This window comes from Cinclus cinclus, chromosome 3 (genome assembly GCF_963662255.1).
Source record: "Cinclus cinclus chromosome 3, bCinCin1.1, whole genome shotgun sequence".
In the NCBI taxonomy this organism is placed as follows: domain Eukaryota; kingdom Metazoa; phylum Chordata; class Aves; order Passeriformes; family Cinclidae; genus Cinclus; species Cinclus cinclus.
In genome coordinates this window covers 97,265,213-97,279,726 of record NC_085048.1, presented here as the reverse complement: position 1 = coordinate 97,279,726, position 14,514 = coordinate 97,265,213, and the positions used below count along the sequence as shown (strand labels likewise).

The 14,514-nt window shown below is 42.4% G+C and overlaps 1 protein-coding gene across 1 annotated transcript; it reads right to left on the bottom strand.

Moving 5' to 3' along the window:
* Positions 1-2,348: 2,348 nt before the first annotated feature.
* On the bottom strand, positions 2,349-10,305 carry PCARE (photoreceptor cilium actin regulator). The gene is made up of 2 exons (XM_062489354.1): positions 6,566-10,305; positions 2,349-2,478 (listed from the first exon to the last, which is right to left on the bottom strand). The coding sequence occupies exons 1-2, from the start codon at positions 10,303-10,305 to the stop codon at positions 2,349-2,351; spliced, it is 3,870 nt and encodes a 1,289-aa protein (XP_062345338.1).
* Positions 10,306-14,514: the final 4,209 nt, after the last annotated feature.

The following is a 14,514-nucleotide window of genomic DNA, read 5'->3' as shown; positions in this document are numbered from 1 at the left end:
ACAAATCAAAGGTAAACACATTTTTTGCAAGAGTCCTGTACATTACTGGACTGAAGAGAGTCTCTTAACTAGATGTCATCATGAGTTCCCATTATGAACTTGCAGATCACTCCCCCAGAAGGTGTGTCTTGTGTACAATGAGCAGTTTGCTGCAGCATCCTTTGGGCAGCATCAGAATCCTTCAGCAGCTACAGCCTTTAGGTGGGACTGTGTTTGCAAGGAGCCTCCTGATGACCAGTCAGAGCCCAGAGGAATGAAGTGCTAGGATGCCAGCTCATGTACATCTTCATCTTCAAGGGAACCTGTTTTTGGGCAAAGATGCTTTGGCTGACTGCATGTCCAGAGAGCACACGTGGGAGGACGTTTCCAATTTGACTGCTGAAGCAAAGTGTTGCCCCATGTGCTGCTGTAGAAACATCTGCTGCTTGAGGGATGTAAAGAAATACTTTCTCTTGTTTCCCATCAGTTGTGCTGGGAAGTTTCAGCATGAAGCCATAAAGAGATGAACTGATTGTAGTAGCTGAGGAGAAGCTGTCCTCCCACTCTGCTCTGTTTTCCCCTGAAAAGCTACATTTAGGCACTCAAAGTGCCAGTTTCTTACCGTCATGTTTCTGGTTTACTTCTGTTCTGGAGGGTTAATGGCAGCAGAACAAACCAACCCAAAATGCATGCAAAAATACATTTGTATTCTTACCCAGGAAGGGAGAGAACTGCACTTCTGATGAGGGTGAGGACTAACTTGCAGAGTTTACACTGCTGGCGAGCTTTGCAGTATCTCCCTGGTGATTTTCCAGCTTGAGAGGGGATGGTGCATCTGCCTATATGACTGCACAGTGGGTTGGTTGATGTCTGTATATGGGTATGGCTGCTTGGCCTCTTTAAGCTCACAAACCCCTGACCATCCACAGTATCTATTCACTGCAAGTTGCTTCTCCATATTCAAACCCACACTTTCTTTCAACATAATAATTAAGGTTTCTTTGTGTCTGTGGTGCAAAATGGCACTGTACTTGGTGAAAGATGCTTGTGGTAAAGGCACAGGACTAAAACCTAAAACTCAGGAGTTCAGTATCCAGTACTTTATATATATATATATATATATTTATATATGTATATTCAGGATCTTGTACTGGAGAAGGTGAAGCTCCATTTCCCCATCTTGAAGGTGGGCAGGAAGGGTAAAAATGCTGTGTGGAGGAACTGTAGGAAAAATTTTAACTATTCCTAACACGGTATGATACAAATGGCGTTTTTTTTTTTTTAAACGGATCTTATTCTGTACTGAAGTTGTAGATGAAAACATGTCAAATGAAATTAAAACTACATTGATTAGAAGATGCACCATAAGCATGATAACATATTAGTTAGATAAGGAAGATCCAGTAATTTTTGAGACTATATTCCAGTGAATACTGTAGAAACTTAGGATTAATTGACTGTAAATAACTTGTGGTTTTATTAACAAGAATCTGTCTAGACTATCCAGAGAAATTACAATAAATACCCTTAAACTGCATAAATCAGAAAAAAAAATAAACTTTTTCAGGGAGAACAGGATTCTCTATGGTGGCATTTTTTTTTTTTTTTTTACAAAAGACCAAAAACAAACACAAACAAAACCTCTGAATGTGTCCTTAGATGCCTTGTGATTTATAAGGTTGTTTGATCAGGCTATTGCAAAACTAATCAGGATTAAGACTGGAAACTAGAGGTGATAAGATTATCTGGTAATCAAAGGTGATTTAGAAGATCAAAGGATTTTTTGAGGGAGTAAGATCCCTATTTTTTTCCTTTAAAAGGGGTTGCTTTGTTTTAACTTGTATATGACATTATTCTCTCCTGCATGTTGATAGACACCTAGGGCAAAAATGTGGCTTTGCTGAAGCCATGGATGTTTAACTGCAGTAACATTCAGTTGGATCAGGGTTTTACCTCCCTCCTGGAAAAGTCCCTTTTTACACAGACTGTGATGCCTACTGAATAAATAACATGCTGAATAACAATAATTTGTATTAGTTTTTTAAACTCTTCTGTCTAAACTGGCAAAAAAGGACTTGGCTATAGGTCCTGTCTTCATCAACCAAATTTGCCTCAGACTCACCCAGCTACAGAGTGTTTCTTTTGCTTCATGTGGATCGCTGAGCTAAACCATGAAATGAAAGGAGAAGCTGCTGGCTGGTATTTCATCCGAGTGTTGAGCCCAGTTTGGAGTTTTTGATGCAATGCCATCATACAGTTTCCTCGCAAGAGAAGATGAAGCCGTATTTTGGAGGCTTTGGTAAGGATGTTTATTCCCTCTGGGCTCTCTGGCCTTGCTTATGCCTCTGCCTCTGGGGGTGCTTCTGCTGTCAGTCCCTCTGCAGCCCTTGGCCCACGACGTAGAGCTCGGGGTGGGAAGCAGATCTGTTGGACTCTTTGGCTTCAGGAACGCCAGAGCTGTTCCAAGAGTCACCTGCTTTTCTTGGGCTCTTCTCCAAGCTGCAGAAGGAAAGATGCTTAAGAGGCTAATGAATCATGACTTTTTAAAACAGCAGTGATTAGACCACATTATCCCACAAAGCAGAAATGCTGCACGATAGCCGGTCATTCTCCGTCTCCTCCTGAACATGCTCCTTATGTGCACCATCCAGATTTTACTCTTGTCGTGCCAAATGCACTGTACTCTTCCCTCCCAGACCTCTTGTGGGAAGAAAACATTTTGTATGTTTTACAACCCAGTGTGAGACTGGGTTTCCCTGCAGAGAGGGGCAGATTTGAGTGAAAAGCCTTGTTTCAGACTGCTGAAGGAAAGGAAGGGTCTTACCTCCAATGTGCACCTGCTTAGCCTGGTTACAGTAATTTCTGAGCACTCCAGCATGACCATGGGAGGGGAATTCTGGTATTACAAATCAGCTACTCTCACTCTGGTGACAGGAGCACTAAGACACAGAAAGTGTAAATTATGTTCTCGAGGTTGCTCTGGCACTCCCTAGGGGTACAGGGACTTCATCTAGTCACGGGTATCTTACACCCTCTGCCTTCCTGTGCTGAAGTGTGTGAAGTGTGCCCTCTGTTGCTGCAGCTAATTCATGGTTTAGCTCAACATGGGGAAATATTTCAGAGCTATCTGGGAATCATTACTGTATTTTAAGTATATAAACTACTTAACTGAATGAGCTTTCAACTACAGACAAGCTGTTATGTTCCTACTCTTAACTGCTAGGACTATGATGATTTGAACTGCTACATGAAGAGATTTGTGATGCATGTCCAGTCATGAAACTAATCCAGATTCAAATATCCCCCAGCTACAGAAGGGCTCATTTGGGCTACTTGCTTTGAGCCTGATTCACTCAACCCAATCCATTCTCAAGTTCTCCTTGAACAGTATGTTAAAGACAATAGCATTTTATCTTCTCTCTCTGCTCTATCACTTGGGAGAGGAGTATTCTCAATGAAATACTATTTTGTTAAGGTCCATACGCAGAAACTGTGTTACAGATTAACAAAATTTCTATGAACAGAGCAACTGTACATGTTGTGCCTTACTGAGATGCCAATAATTGCTGATTGCTGTCAAATGACCAAACTTAGAAACCAGCCAAGTTATCTCAGTCTATCCAACCACAGGCTGTTCAAGTAGGAACCGGTTGAACTGACTTGAGAACTGAAGTTCTTGTCAGGTACCCTAAGACTAAATGCAAAAGCTCCAGTTCCAGTCCTAGTTAGGGCTACTAATGTTTCAAGTCCTTACAACACGGGATGGGCAGAAGACATGCTTGGAAAAAGAGTGAGTTTTCCTTCTAGGAGAGCAACGAGTGTGTAGGAGACACACGGACAACGTGACACAGCACACACACAGCACACAGCCCAATGCTGACATTTAATGACCATCAATGCCAGCTTGCAAAATAAGATGGCAGTTGCCTCTTTTTTGTGTGTGTGTTTCTGCTAAAAGGCTGTGTGTGGGAGAGGGAACTCAGTTGCCTCTTTTTGCTTGTACAAGCTCTGCCACATGGTCTTTGGCAACCTGCTTCTCAGCAAATGGGTAATTTAATTTGGTATGGGAAAAGTGGGGGGATATATCTCTTATATCCTTGAGTTTGTGAGCATGGGAGACACTGGATAACTCACTGCTCTTCATTGTTTTACCTATAAAAGATTGATGGTATCTCAGGTTTGACTCTATGTCCTCTCCCTTCTACTAATGAAGCTGCTAATAACAGAGAAAAAATAACACAGGAAAGCACCACACAGACTAAAAAAGTCATTGTTATATTTGGAAAGAAGAGGTAAAGCAAGAGAAGGAATGAAGGAAAGGAGACTGACAGCTGTGTGGTAATGGTTTGTGAATTTGAGACCAGATGCAAACATTGCTAGAATGCGGAGGTTTAGGTTTGGGTTTAGGTTTAGTTTTAGACACTTTTAGATTTTCCTCAGTCAGCTGGATGAATTATAAAGCAAAGAAAGCCCTGGCTGTTTAATGAACTTGGAGGAGAATGATGGATCAGACTGTGGTGCTCTTGTCTATTAAGGCACCTGCTAAAAGAGCAGGGCTCAGCATCTGCACAGGGTGATGTGGTGCTCACAGCTGTGGCAACCACCCCAGTCCTGGGCAGGAGGAGAGGACCTACAGTGATCTGAAGACCTTGCAGAACTTTTTCCCTGTGTTCATTCTTAAAATGGTCCTTCTCTGCCCATTGGCTCATTGGCTGTGATAATTCATTTTAGGCCATTCAATGTAAGGTCCATAAAATTTACTCCAGGCACCTTATTTTTGGTGTAAGAAAACACAGAGCTGTGTACTGGATCTTAAATCAGTGTGTGTGGTAATTAATGGCCTAAATTTCCCTTTTGTTGATATAAATTTGGCATAACTGACTAGTACTGCTGTTGATATTCATTGGGATGAGTGATAAGCTGAATTTGACCCACGATATATATTTTGTTCTTCCAAAATACTTGTAGGTCATAACACTAGGATATATGACTTTTTTCATGAAAGGGATGATTTTATTTATAGTGAGGTTTTTTTATATTGCTCACTATACTCTGACAGGCTGTGATAGAAAGATAATGCACCCCACTGAAGTATACATTAGTGAGAAATTTATAATGGACTGGTATTAAAATCCATCCATAAAACTGCAGGGGTTTTTGTCTTGCAAGATTTTACATAAAACCTCTTTTGAAAACATTTATTTCTGCTTGCAGGCACCAGAGTAGACAAAGCTACAGTACATAAAAACAACAGAAAACCTAGCAACACTGTACAGGAATTTTAGGAAATATTCAATCAGACTACAATGCAACATTAGAATATGCAGTATTATTACAGTGTTTTTTACATGTTTTGTTCAGCACATTCCTCTACTGCCAGCATGGGATACTCAGTCCTCATTCTGTCATTGGAGTGGGAATGCCTGGACATCTGTCTTCAATGCCTATGATTGTCCCTGTGCTCACAGTGCCCTGAGTGCTTGTGCACCTGCCAGTGCAGTTTCATCCTGTTGGGGTTGATCTTGCAATCCCTATCCCTCCTCAAGGGAATGAGTCGTGTGACTGCAGCTCTTCTGGGGCAAGCGCAAAAATACTGCTTGTGTGTGGAAAGGTTACCAGAGAAGCTTAAAGCTTAATTGACTTACACATCCTAAGATGTCGAGAAACTAGAATAACAACGCTGTCCTTCCAGGCTGTTACACATCCTTGAGTATTCCCAAATACTCACTTCTATTTCCTGGCTGGTTTTATGATTTTTTTTTTCTTAGGTGATGCACAAAGTTTAATGCTAAGCCCATTGTTTTAATAAAAGGCCACCACTTTTAGCAAACATGGAACTGATGTGTTGATATTTTGATTTATTTTTCAGAGCAATGTATCTCCAGTACCCATGGGATGCTTTTCCACTTGGAAAACTGGGCTTGGGCTGTAAACCCAGAAGACTTGACATCAGTACCTAGGTCTGAAATTGTGCACAAGAAGCTCAAAATTCTAGGCTGTAATTATGACCACACAGATCCTTGCCTATATATTATCTGTCTCTCATTCTTGCCAGCTGACTTGAAACATTCCCACACGGCTTTCACATGAAGAGTTTATATTGCATTAGAAGCTGATGATAGAAAAACACCCCTCCTCTTGGCTCAAGCCTATCTTCTCATAAATATTTATGTTTATAACCCGAGGGCTACTTCAGAGCTTTTAAGAATTGAATGTGGATGCCCTTACCCCCCACACAAAGAAGGGGAGTTCTGTGCCATGAAACCAGCACTGAATTTTCCCCAAGGTGCCTGTCACAGCTTATGTGTGTAAGGGTAAGGCTTGAGCAAGCCATGCAAAGTTAACTTTTCATTCAGACTGGGAATCTACTGAAATCTGAGGCAAGAAATTAGAACAGATTATTTGAGTTGGAAGGGACTGACCATGATCATACAGTGCTGTCTTTGCCCAGCCATCTCTTCTGCACATGAACAGGACACCTTTCTGGGAAACCCCTTAAACATTAAATTCCCATCAGAAGTTTAGAAAGCCAGCACGGTGCTATACGTCTGCTTTTCTGAACAGGAGCATTCATGAAGTTCCTTACCTTGCTTGGTTAAGTGCGGGTTCACTGCCAGCTGTTAGAGGAGCTGGAAGATGAGGCTGGACCCCTGGTCGGCGGTCAGAGAAACTTCTCCTTACGAATGGCTGAGGATTAGTGGTGCTCAGGGACAGCTTCCTGGTCCGGCCTCCGGGCTGCTGGAACAGCAGGCTGCTCTTTGGGGAATGTGATGCAGCTTCAAGCTGGCTAGTCACCTCTGCAGTGCATTTGCTGGGTACCACTGGAGGTTTGGCTTCGAATAAGGAAGAGGTGGCTGGGCAAAATATGGAATGGACATTGCTGCCCCTCTTAGAGGAGGAGAGCTGGTGGTCATCCCCAGCATCCAGCCCAGCTCTTGGCCCCTTGTAGGAGCGAGATGGGGAGGCTGGTGGGGATGGGGTGGTGGGGAATGGAGCGGGGGAGCCTGCCAGCCGCTGTGCTGTTGGTGAGCTTTGCTTGTGCCCCACGGGAGGGCTGAGTGGTTTTCGCTGCGGTGGTGGAGAGGGAAGCTTCTTCTGCAAAGGTGGGCTGGGCATCCTGGGGCTAGAAGGAGGACTGGGTTTCCTCTGCATGGTGGGTGAGCTTGGTTGAGCGTTGCTAAAAGCCTGCAGAGAATGCCTGTGATGTGCTGGGGGGCTGAAAAGCAGTTTCTCAGTTGATGAAGAAGGAGAAGTTCTCGTTGGGGAGACCCTCCTGGTGAACAGTGAGGCTTTCTCACTGCTCCGGAGCGGATCGGGAGAGCCGTGCTTCTGGCACGGCACTGAAGGTGCAGGTGGATTGGGGCCCTTGCTCTCTGAGCTGTTGCTGTGTGGGTTTGAAACCTCACTAGGATTTCGAAGAGGAATAATCTTATGGGTTTGCTTGTATAAATCAGCAGCCTCTTTCCTTTGGGTTGCTAATATCTCCTCTTGGCTAGGGATGTGCACATTGGTAGGGTTCAGCTCCAGAGAGTACCTGTGCAGTTTCTCATCCCCTGACCTCGTATTCCTTAGACCTTTATTCGTTACCGCACTGGGGCCACTGATATTTTTACTTGGTAGTAAGTCGATGGACTGAAGGGAGGCTTTCATTTTTGGGGAAATTTGTGATCTCTTAGCAGCATGCAGTTCTGGTTTGGTGGTCTTTTTGGCATCTTCTGAAGAGTTTCCTTCTATACTTCCAGTTTCTTCAGGCTCGGATAAATTTTCGGAAGAAGTGTCCATTAACATTTCAGGTGGTGGTGGTGGCAGGTTCTCAGTGTCTTCATCGGTCTCTTCCTTTGTGTCCTTCTTGCTTAATTCTGCAGGTGGTGCAGGAAGAAAGGTATTTGGAAAGCTAGAAGAAACATCACTGGTGTTTGTGTCTTCTACTGGTGAAATACGATGCTTAAGATTGAAAGGTGCCAGGCCTCTCTGAAAGGAAGTGGTGGGTGGGATGACTGGAAGTCCAAATTTTCTGATGCACTTTATTGGTCCTAAGTTTCTTAAAGGTGTGGGTTTTGCAAGATCACCAGTAGGACTGAAGGTTTCAATCAGCTTTCTGACGGACTGCCGGGAGGTACAGCCGCTGCCACTCAACATTTGTGCTCCAGGAGGCCCGTTTTCTTTGCCTCCTGGTGTCTCCTGGGTAGGCACAGTAGCTCTTACAGGATTCCTGACTCTCTTTTCATTCAGTGGAAGGACAGGATTTTGATCAGATGTGAACAAAGGGACTTTATCCTGGTTAGGCAGGATGCTGAAATTTTTTGCAAGGCCTGCCTTCAGCTTGCGGGAGGACCTAGATGTAATTTGCTCATCCTGCAAATAAGGTGCTGTTCTTGATTTCCAAAGCTCCTGGTTGTTAGCTATATCCTTTCCACACAACATTTCCAGCCTTTTGCTGAGCTCCTTTTGAGTCCTCTGAAGCTCTAGGAGAGTCGGGTCCTCTGCCTGGCTTCTGAGGGATTCCTCTGACCTGGACCGTCGTTGTTTCCCAAACTTTCTCTGTCTGCCTGTTGCTGTACTGGGCCTTTTTGCTAGGACTGCTCTTCCACTCTCATCCTCTATCCATTCTTTACGCCTGGATTTAGCTGGGACAAACTTGATTTTTTCACTAATGGCGTCTTTCATCTTCAAAATTATTTCTTCTGTGTCTGTGTTCTCTGTCCTTTTGATGGACTGCCTTTGAACGTTATCAGTGATGAGTGCAGGTGAAGACAGAGACCTCGGCAGAACATCCTTCCCCATTTCTGATAAACTTGTGTTGTCATCATCCTCCCCCAGTGTGCTCTCTTCTTCACCATCGTCATCATCCTCATCCTCATCAGAAGGAAAATCTGTTGATTCACAGATTTTGAAATGTTCACCTTCCTGAGTAGAATCAGACTGCAAGGAGTTGTAGGATCGGCTTTTGCTCAAGTTTGCATATTGGGCCATGGTAGAAGTGCCTTCTGCTACTCCACCCTGACAAGAAGTTGCTTCCCTCCTTTGCACAGATGAACGAAACATGTCTTTAAAATGCCTTTGAAGAGCACAGCCATGGGATGCAGCTGTGCCCACTGATGCTGTCCCACCATTCACACGCTCCGCTGTTCCAGCATGTTTTCGGGATGGATGTTCGTGTGCACAGGAGTCGCTTGGCTGTCCTCCATGCTGACTGAGAGCACTGAACTCTTTGAGGGATTCATTGTCCACACCAATGCCACTGTCCTCAGAACAGAGAGTCCTGTCATCACCATGGGACTGAGAGGGCCCCACAGTTGAGGCTTCGAGCAGCTTTACTGTCCGTAGCAGGTGCTCATCAAAGCTTTGCTTTGCTTTCAGTTTGCCTTCCAAGTTGCTTGCAGCAGACTGCAGGTAGCTGCACGTCTCCTGCAGGGCGTTGGACGTGAGGGAGGCCAGCATCCCACTCACCAACTGCATTTTGTTGACCGTGTACTGCAGTAGCTGCTGCAGAAGATCTGGATGCTCCTTCAAATTGTCCTTTTCTGCTGGCCATGCCAGATTCCCACCTACATCTTTGAGAAGACTCTCCCCATCATTGGCAATTTCTTCCAAGAGCTGGTTGATTTCATCAAAGCGAAGCACAAGGAAGCTGATCATCTGCTGTAGAAAAAGCTGAGTTTGGGTGGCCTGGTTGGCCATGTGCAGAATAGCTTCATACTTGGAGAGGTTGGGATGTAAGTAGGCATATGCACTCTGGTGAGCCTTGACGAGCAGTTCTGGGAAGTCTACCTTCTTCTCTGTCTCACACGGGGCCAGAATGGACCTTTCTTTACTTTTGTTGTGTTGACCTTGCTTTGCCAGCTTATGGATTTTTTTCTTCTTTCCTTTCTTTGGGATTTGCTTTGAGTTGCTTTCATTCTTGTCATCCCAGACAAAAACTGATGCTTCTGATTCGCAGGAGGTTTGCTTTCTGATCTCTATGGACTCAGTGATGTGTTTTTGAGACTCAATCAGTTCAGACATAACAACTTCAGCATCTGTGGCTATCCTCTCAATTTTCTTATCTTCCCTGGAAATCTGGGAATCTGAGCAAGCCTTGGAAGATAACTGCAAATTATCATTTTTGTCCAGCTCTGACAGTCTATCCTCCTCCTCTTCTTCCACACAGTCCTGCCTCTGAATCCCACATTCGTCAATATTGTAGCAAGATGAACCTTTAACCAGCAGAGGTATTCCTTTATCTTTTGAATCAATTGGCAAAACACTTTTGGGTTTATTCAAAGCCTTAAGACCACTTCTTGCAGCAGTACTGGTAGTCTCACTGCGAGAAGGTGTGCAGCCCATCTCTGTCTTTGTTTTTGGTCAAAAATCCAGAAGAACTAGGGAAAACACAAGTTAAAATAAAACTCACTGTGTCATCCTGAGCTGCAGACTGGCCTGTTTCTCAGGAGTTTTCCATCATGAGCCCAGTTTTGTTGTCAGTTTCCTTTATTATTTGCCATAAAATCCCATGTGCTTATTGCATAGGATCTGCTCTTGAAGTTGTGCCCTGTTCCATTGTATGTTCCCACTTGGGTTTTCTTCTTTGATTCAAAAAAAGGAGTGTGAGAGCTCGGCTGGATTTAGAGCTAATGGATTAAGAGCACTTGTGTACCTCACTTCTGCCTTGACAGATGTCCTCTGCAAATAAGATTTTAAGCTCATTAGGGTAAGCAGACTTCAGCCAGTCAGCACCAGTGTTGTATTTATAAAGGCAGATATTTTTTCCCTGTGTATTGGGGGGCAGAAGGACTTGGTACCTGTCCCTGCTTTTTTCCCTTGTTGCAAAATCATAACATACCATTGAATGCAGAGATCCAAAGGAAGAGGCTGGATTTTGAAGCCTTTCTGAAGGGAAACTATTTGAACACGGCATGTAAGCATCATTAGATACTCCTTAACTAAGAGAAGGGTGACCTTGACCACGGATGTACCCGCTGGAGAGTAAAAGACAGGAAATCAAATGGGTCAGAAATGCCTGTTAAGACTTCTGCCTTGAGAGTCTTCAGAATTTTCTCCTGCTTGCAAGTGACAAGCTGTTTACTTTTTCCTTCTATGACTTCCAAACAAGATTTTAGGGCTTTTTGTCCTCCTCTCAGATGATCATTCTTGAAAATTATTTTTTTTCTCCTAAGTTGTTTCCCAGCCTGAAAATCCTAACTTCACAACAACAGTATTTGAATTAAGTAATTCAGTGAAAGAAGTTTTGCTTATCTTGTTAAGACAGCATCTGAATCTAGTGGATCCAAGCTGTTTATTTTCAAATTAAAATTAAAAATTAAATGAAAATTCATTTTTTTTTCCTTTGTCTGAGTGTCTTGGGATAAAATTTGAACTCACAAAAGTGACTTGCTTATCTTTATTTCTTTTCCATTGCCAGGGCTTAGCTTTCTTAAATGCAAGGCTTCATGGGCTAAAACTCTTAAGAAAGAAAAAAAAAATTTAAAAATATATAGTTCCATATCTGGAAAAGGGAAGGGAAGGGAAGGGAAGGGAAGGGAAGGGAAGGGAAGGGAAGGGAAGGGAAGGGAAGGGAAGGGAAGGGAAGGGAAGGGAAGGGAAAACCTGTTGTTTGAATCACTTCAAAGGTCAGGATGGTATAATACTACTCTGAAAGAGAAACTAGGGAAGCCAAAGTAGGAATTGGGTGAGGCTGAAGATACTTGTCTTTTCTGGGTACTTATTTGTGAAGGGTGGCATGTGGATGAGGGACATAACAGCAACCACCCCCAGCTTCTCTCTTCACTACTCAGACTGGCCTAAATGGATTTGTTTTTTTTAATTTCCAGGCACAGCTTTTTATACTGAAGTTGGCCCTTCCTCAGTGTTGCAGGGGTTACAGACAACAGTGGCCAGCTTGAAGGCTGACTAGAAGTCTACAGCTTCTCTCTAGCAATTTCCACCTGCATGGTCATGTGTATCCTGCCCAGTTCCCAAAAATCCTTACATGCTGCTAAGCCTATGAAACATTCTTAGACTTTAAGTAACTGCTTACATGATTGATTCCTCAGAGCTGGACTGCAGTCTGTGTGGGAAGTTGTTATTCTCTGTAGCCCTATTGTTCAAATCTTTTTATCTTTTCAGCAGAGGCAGCAAAATTACCTGGTTTTACAGGGAAGAAGGCACTATAGTGATTCCTAGGAATATTTTTAAAATGCTATGTTCTTTCTCCAAAGTAATTTTTCAGGAATACATACATTGCACTTAATATACATGATGATGTAAGTAATTTCACACAAGGGTTTTCTGGGAAGCATCAGGCAATCACCTCCTGACTCTGCTTCTGGCCAGTCATTTAGCTCAGGCTTTGGCTGCTTCTGTGCCTGACCACAATGTGTTTTCTACAGAACCATCCTAACTCTTTCTGTATTCCCTGTTGGGCATGTGTCTAAAGTGTTCCAAGGGGAGAAGTGGAGCAGATTTACGCAGCTGCTTCATCCTGGTGATGCTAATGGTCAAGATGCTGTAGCCCTCCACAGTTAGTCTAGGAAAATGCAGGAGAACAAGCAAATGGCCTTCATGTCCCTTTTCTGCTTTACAGTGTGACTTGAGAGACATCTCTATGTAGCTGCTTAATATTTGTGCTATGGAATCTCTGGTGTCTTTTTTTTTTTTTTTTTTTTCCAAAAAGCAGCTCCAACAGCTCCATTGTTCACACTGGGAGTTTTGACAATTAACTCTTTGTGAGTTAGTGGTTGTATTTAGGAAGCTGTTTTTCTTCCCTTTGCCTTCAATCAGTCATGTTACTTTTGTTTGAATTTTTTTTCTGCTTATTTTCACACCATGCATTAACATGTTACAGGAAATAAAGTTATGGTTTAAAATGCAAAATCCTGGTTTATGATATGAATTATGCAGTCATTTATTATTTTAAAAATTAATAGTAAACCAATACACATTATTTATTACTAAATCAAGATCTAGGCTCATAGAAAATGTGTTTTAACAAGGAATCTGTTTTATCCTAGCTTTAATTGGTGTCTGTATGTATCTGCAATATGACTATTTAATGTTGCCCCGGATTTATTAGCTTCTGTGAGATCATTGATGTGTCTGTTTCCAAACACTAGTGTAATTGCATTTTTCTTATCAATACTCTTATTACCAAGTAGGTATATATTCCTTTGTACTTCTGAGCCACTTCAGAAAAATCCCAATGCTTTACCTCATGAAAAATTATATGGAAAGTACTTTATCTCATGATCATACAACAAAAGAGAGGATAAAGTAGGTAATGCACATAAATGATTATGCCAAGTCTTATAAATCTCAGGTTTTTATTTGTGGAAAAGAGCTCACTGAGGAATTATGGAGAACTTGAGTGATAACAACAATTTTAAAGAGCTATTTTGCTCGCAAATAAATGCCCTTTTTCTTTTTTTGTGTGAGCAAATTGAATATAACCAGGGAGCTGTTCATATTGTTGGCCTAGACAGCACTAAGTAAATAAGAATTAGTCTCCTTTTATTTCAGCTTCTCCTGCAGAGCTGACACTAGTTTGGGATATAGAGCAGGTTCTCTCTTTTCTGTGATCACTAGCAGAGATGCATATGAAGCTTTGTTTTGTTTCCCCTGTGGAAACAATGGTAAAGAATAGGAGCATCATGATTTAAAGGAAATGTAGTTGCAAAGAATTGAATAGAACCTGTGAGTCTATACAGAGCCTTTACTAGTGGTGGTGATGCAAGTGAAAGACAAAATTCTCAGAATTGGCTGTCTTTTTAATTTTTTAAAAAATTCTAACTTTGAAGTAAAGTGGTTCAGTCTGATTGCATGAGGCAATAAATATGACCCCCATGCTTTCAAAAATCTGTTTTGCAAAAACATCTGGACTTTTTAAACAGCAGAAGGACAATTAAAAAGAAAAAAGTAATTGAAAGCAACTAGAAAGCAGCTAGTTTCCCCCTAAAAATTTTTCCCCGAGAAAAAATATTTATTAAGGAATTAATGAAGGAAGAAATACAAATAGAAAACTAAAGAGAGTGATTTTGGGGGGTTTGCCTACACAAGGCTGTTGGTACACTCAGGTGACCCAAAGAGATTAAGAACAATTGTATGACAAGTGTCAGCAGTAGTTTTGTGAGCTATATTTACATTTGTCTGTTATTTTTGGAAAGTGTGTGCTGGTCAGTTAGTGACAGTTTCTCTTTGCAAGGCACTCCATCGGCATTTTAGGTGCTTGCTATCTGCCCCAACCAACACATTCACTGCTGGTTTCAATGGGTAAGACAGTGACTGTCAAAAGACAAGAGTTAGGATACAGAACCATGTGAAACAGCATGAAGTCTTAAGCATAGATTTCCAGAGTTATGTAAATCTAGAAAATTAAAAGGAGAGGGTTCCCCTAGCCTTGGCAACAGTTACATCAGCTCACATGAGTGAAAGCAGGTTTGTGGTTGTGGAGCAATTTCAAGGCAAGCAAGTTCCTTTCAGGTGAGGGGCTGGCAATTTAACTGGCGGGCAAGGGCTTCAGCACTTTCTAATGGAAGGTGGTAGTATTAATTTTGGATCTAG